The 6,219-nt window shown below is 36.5% G+C and overlaps 1 protein-coding gene across 1 annotated transcript; it reads left to right on the top strand.

Annotated features, from left to right (window-relative positions):
- The first annotated feature begins 564 nt into the window (after positions 1 to 564).
- Positions 565 to 4,705, top strand: LOC116165787. Its single transcript, XM_031480466.1, has 5 exons — positions 565 to 1,037; positions 2,702 to 2,827; positions 3,440 to 3,602; positions 3,834 to 3,997; positions 4,650 to 4,705. The coding sequence occupies exons 1-5, from the start codon at positions 707 to 709 to the stop codon at positions 4,703 to 4,705; spliced, it is 840 nt and encodes a 279-aa protein (XP_031336326.1). The 5' UTR covers positions 565 to 706.
- The last annotated feature ends 1,514 nt before the right edge of the window (positions 4,706 to 6,219 follow it).

Below are 6,219 nucleotides of genomic sequence, written 5' to 3'. Positions count from 1 at the left end.
ATAAATTTGAAAAATTAGAACTATAAAAGAGAAACGAATGTAAAATAGCTGTTTCAACTAAATACATAACGCAGAATCGTGCAGTCTTGAAGGGAAGTCGCCAAGTTGCAATTGTCGTGCCTTCATCTGGCGACTGTTTTTCAGCAATTTTTACATAACTTAATTAAGCTACTCGCCATTTACAACATAAACAACACAAATCGTGATAGCTTCTTGTATCAGATTCCATCATTTTTGGGGCATTTTACTTTTATATCCCGACTAAAATTATCGCAGTGTTAAATGACGGAGATTTACAATTTTGCATCTCAATTAATTAATTATCAAAACACGTGCATCTATTCTTATCGTATTTCAATAACAATCAAAGGAGTCGGCGGCATAGATATGTAATAATTTATAAACCCTTCGTTTCTTGTAATATTAGCACTTTTGAGATAGTGTCTGGTTACGATGTAGATTATGGGTTTGTAAACAAGTGTTTCCATCCATCCTTTACACGAAATAATGTTCAGTAGCATATTGCTCGTACTGGGCATCAGTCGTCGGGGAATATTTAAACATTTAACAAGTGTTCGCGTTTATATTTTTTTAATCTCAATTTTCGAGCATCGGCGTGGTCATTTATTGCTTACTGTTTAGTGTACCAACTGTCGATTTGATTTATTTCCTGCTTTCATATGGTGTCTGGAAGTTTCGCACCAAAATGAAAGAAATCGGGTACGCATGCAAAGATGTTCGTACTGCTACCAGAATCAGAGAGACCAGATGGTCAGATATTGGTGATCTTAAAGTTCCCATCGTCTTCGGCGACAAAAAAAAGAACAATAAAAGAGACGCAGGTAGTTATGTTCGGAAGTGTCGCAGCAAAAAGAAAAAAAGAAGAAACGTATATAGTGGTAATTGGAAATTGTGCACCAATAAGAAAAATAATAACCACGCAGATAATGATGACAAAACGAACAGAAGGGACGCAGATAGTGATGATCGGAAGGTTCCGACCCGCGGCACTAAAAAGAGAAATAGGAGACACTCAGGTAAGGGACTTTTTTCAAACCAATGTCGACGGATATACTGATAAGAAAAAGAGTAAAATTTTTATTTTTGTTTTGTTCTTTCGTCCCTCAGTTTGTTACGACCCACTTTTGCGTTTTAGAACTACTTATAGGGAGTTCTTGGCGGTAAGCCAAGTTTTTGTGCCGCTTTTAAAAAATTTCGTACCCGGCAGAAAACGAACTTAAAATTCAAGTCTATAATCGTCTTGAACAATAAACTGTCGCACTCACATGGGGTGCTTCGTCCATTCCTCACACATTAACCAGTTGGAGGAAAAAAGAATGTATACATAAAAATCACAAAAACTTTAAATACGTCGATTCCGACAGCATGAGTGACGCCCGTTTGAATTTGCCGTGGTTTTTGGTATTTGTTGCGGTATTATTTTAATGGCACACAAGCGTTTCACTGTTGTCAGTTAGTATGTGCATTACTTTTTTTTTTAAATGTTTGATCGCGCCTGTGTGCGCTATTTCAATTTCAACGCAAATAACAAAGTTCGAATGCGATATGTTGGCGCCACGATTTGTCAATAGCTCTACGTTTTGTTCATTTCATCCACACTACACGTCTTGAAGCAAATTATTAAATAAAAATTCATCTTTGAGGCGCTTTCGGCTAGTGCTAAGGACGGACGGACGGAGTAGTATTAGTCGTGTTTCATGATATGTACGCTACAAAATATACAGATAACCAAATTAATAATAAACAACGAAATCCAACTAATTCTTAGTTCCATCCTCCTATGCTATAGTTGTCGAAAAAAACAGCGAAAAATTTTGAACTTAAACGTTGTTCAGAAAAATGTATGTGTTTGTCCCTCCAAATGCATGTCTACCCTGCACAATATGAGCAGTGGCCTACTTTTCAAAATGCAGTTCGACGCTATGCTCTAAGTCAAAATCTTGTTTTTTAGAGTTTTTGAGCTTATTACTTTGAATGGATTTTTGGAGCCATATTAGGTTAAGAAAATAACATTTTCAATCATATATTCGAGTGGAGTGGAGCAAGTGATCCCGAGTAAATAAGGGTTATTTGTGTTTTACATATGGCGTTATACTGTTATCGTTTCAAATGTCTCCGATGGTTGCAAGGATTGCGAAATCTGTGAATTTTTTCATCATCATAGTACAAGTTGTCATAATGACTATCTGTTTTTTTTATATTTTTGAGCGTATTACTTTGAATGGATTTTTGGAGTCGTATTACATTTCCAAACTAAAAGGTTCCTGTTTGGGAGGAGAAGTAAGAAAAACGGCTCCGTAAGTTTATTCAAGTAAAAAAACTCAAGATCTGAAAGAAATTAGGTAAGTGCTGTTCCTCCGGGCGGCAGTTTTGTGAAGTATTTTACGCCCCTGTTTTTTGCTACGCTTGAGCCAACTAAGCATACATCCACCTCCGGATGAACAAAAACAATTACCTAACTGAAATCGATGCTTTAACTATGTTTATTAGGTTTCAGACCAGTTTTGAGTTTCTATATATACCTACACATGGTGTCCATCACTCCAATATTTTAGTCCCTGCCAAAAATATAAAAATATGCGAAAAACAATTTTATTGACAAAGGCACACTATATAATTTCGTATTATATGATCAATAGGCTAATGGTGAAAATGCAGGAATTTAAGTAATTTTTTTTAGGTGAACATTCCGTAAGCAAGTCTTCTGGTACGTCGACTTCTTCTGGTTATTCTCGAGGATCGCCGGATTACAATGAAAGAACCAAATCACGTTCTCGATCTCCGCATCACAGTACAAGTAAATCATGTAAGTATATATAAAAAATATCACCATCCCTCCATGAAACGACCCAGGTTCTGGGAGTTTTGAGAGCGAAAACTTTTAAAGCTGAAGTTTGTTTGAAAGTTTGTTCTTTCCTCGGTTCTTTCAATGGCCTAAGTTCTAGAGAACTTAGTAGTGTAAATGGCTAAATGCGATAGACATTGAGGCGCCATGACAGATTAGTCATCGGCGATAAATGACGTGGTTATTCTATCCTGAACATTCCGACTCGTCTAAGAACATTCTGGAACAATTGTCGTTTATCGTTAATGTTAATTAATTGTAAACAAATAAACGACGTAATTCAATTTACGTTACACTGGTGTCAAGTGTGTCAGATTATGTTTAAGTGAATAATTAGTGAAGCTAAAATCGCAGTAGGTCAACAATCAATGGAAGCTAAAATGGAAGCAGGCCGGCAAGAGATAAGAGGTATGATTCAGGATGAAATACAGAGTGTCCAAAATGAGGTACCGAGTGTTCAAGATAAAATTCATATGGTAGAAAATGAAATGAAAACTGAAATTAATGAATTACGAAAACGATGTATGGTATTTACTGAAGAACGCGAAAAAGTGATGTATCATCTGTGATAAGTGATAACACAAGATCTGCTGACTGTTCCACAATCGTCCCGCAAAGAAACGCCGAAGCGTGTGAAAGTATTGGTATGCCTAAAATTCGAGTTAAGCCGACATTCGATGGGCATTGGAAAAAACGACGAGGGCGGCGATGTGGAGGCCGTGGTGAAAAGCAAAAGGTATGTGCCTTGCATATTTGAACGATGTAATTGTGTTTTGTTGAACGTTCGAAGAGCACCTCCAGAAACTTGTAGTTGATGAGGTTGCGCTATATGCTCCCTTCCGCGAGACAGATTCTGGAAAGAAATCTTGGTGGCCATGGGCTATTTCAGCAAATGGACAGAAGCATATGCGCTAGCAAATCAAGAAGCGACAACTGAAGCAGACGTTCTGATAAAATAATTTTTTAGCATATTTGGAGTACCCCTGGAACTACACTCTGACCAGGGACTAAATTTCGAGTCCTCGCTATTCCAAAGCCTGTGTCAACTATTGGGCATTCGCAAGACCAAAACCACTGCTTTACATCCACAGTCAGATGAAATGGTCTGGAATGGAATAGGACAACGGGGAAGTACTTGTCAAAAGTTGTGTCCGATCATCAGTGTGATTGGGATCCATATCTGCATTGGGTTCCTTATGGCGAACCGTTCTGCGCTGCAGGAAACTACAGAACAGAGCCTAGATTGCGTGTTGTTATCAACTCGGAGATCTGGTTTGGTTGTAACTTGTATTGCCTATAGAGGATGCGCGGACTCTCCTCAAGGGGCAATGTAACCAGCAAGGTTTTTTTGTTAATTATTGAAGTGTATACATACTGCATTATTACCATGATAAAAAAAATGAAAAAAATATAAATGGAATATATAATTATTACAAATCAATAAGAGAAGTAAACAAACAATAACAGGAAAGGGTACGTGTATACAATGGTACACTTAATGAACGTAAGCAAAATAATTACGAATTTTGGAGTAGGATAAGTGAAGGAGTCTAAATCAGGCATTTAGAATATATTGGAATAGTAAATGATGATTTTCAAGTAAATAAGGGCAATCTAAAGTGTTGTTTATAAATTTTTGTTCCATTGAATGAATATCAAAACGTGCTAACAGCGTGTCCTCCGTTACGGATATTCGCCATCAATTAAAAGCAATGTATTTTAAACATCTACGCTGAATATTCTGAATGTCGTTTTTATACTCGTTTTTATATATGTTGTATAGTGGATACCATACGAGATCGCAGTATGTACTCGAGCTTAGAGCGAACCAAAGAGTAATACAAACGAAATAGTAAATTGATGTTTTAAATTGTTTCGTATTTCTTATGATGAATCATTGAGTGTGTAGTGAATATTCCAGAAATCCCGATAGATATCGAGGCGCCATGAATGATAGTCATCGGCGATAATGAGCGAAGGCGGATGTGACGCAATCTATTCTATACGGGAAAAATGGCGTGTTTATTCTAGAATCGTTATAATATTACTACATAAGCAAATTGTAGCGTATTTTAGTGGAGTTATTAATTGTAAATAAATAAACGACGTAAATTTACGGTACCTACATACCATACGAAGGGGGGTCATTTATCGATTATTTACGACCATTTCGTTCGTAAACGTAACGGATATTTGATCGGAAGCCTGAATGGTTTCTGAGATGAAACAATTTTGCTCGCAATTTTGGCACTTGGGCGTTCTTTAAAACCTTCAGGCGGTCACATCGGACCAGACCAAATCCACCAAAGTTACAATTTACGTTCGCGAATTACATAATAAATAATAAACTGCTGTGTGATTGAAGTAAAGTAGACAGCATGAAACGTGAAGTAATTCTAGCAATGAGTTTAATGGCGAAAGTTTGTTTGGCAAGTTCGAAATAATAAAGAAGTCCCTGTTCTTCAAAAGCGATATCACGAATAATGCAATCATCTGCAACTAAGTACCTACTATATGTTTTTGCATTTGTATGAATTAGGAAGCTCAATTCAATAAGATTGAATGTTTGAATCGAGGTTTGAATACAATTAATTCAAAACCCTAATTCCCCGTTTATGCAATAATTGTCTTAGATAGTTACTTACTTGTACTTTTGTATTGTAATAGTAGGTACTTATTGTTATTCTATTATTCTTGCTGTTCTGTATGGGTCGCTGCAACCGGTTTAATTTGTTCAAATTCCTATTTTTCTGTTTATTTCGTGAATTAGTACGATGGTTTTGTTACGAGATGGCAGAGGTATGGTTTAGGTTTGCTTTCTCCCGACGAGTTTGCGCTTATAAACAAAATATTTCTAGCACAGTACATTACGCCGTCTTAATAAATTTGTTAATGTCGTGTTTTTTTTATTTTGACGTATCTGAAGTACAAAAAGTATTTTTTTCTTAATATTTTTTGGGTGTGATAAAGGTATGCAAAGAAAAATGAACACACTATTATAAATTGCACAGTATACGATCAATAGCAGAGAGAAGCACCATTTTAGTATTTTGCACGACGTCTCAAAGGTCAAAATGCAGGAATTTAAGTAAGTTTTTTTAGGTGAACATTCCGTAAGAAAGTCTTGTAGCATGTCGGCTTCCCCTGATTATTGTCGAAGCTCGCCGGATTACAAAGAAAGAACGAAATCACGTTCTCGATCTCCACATTACAGACGCCATAATGGACACAGATCTCCTTCGCATCATAGTACACGTAAATCATGTAAGTCGATTAAATATAATATTAAAATCGACCCCCAACGCCCCCATTAACGGCCTTATGTTAGATTTGTGTTGTAATAATGATACGTC

Source organism: Photinus pyralis, unplaced genomic scaffold, assembly GCF_008802855.1.
Source record: "Photinus pyralis isolate 1611_PpyrPB1 unplaced genomic scaffold, Ppyr1.3 Ppyr1.4_LG3a, whole genome shotgun sequence".
NCBI classification, from domain to species: Eukaryota; Metazoa; Arthropoda; class Insecta; order Coleoptera; family Lampyridae; genus Photinus; species Photinus pyralis.
This window is presented reverse-complemented; position numbering and strand designations above follow the sequence as displayed.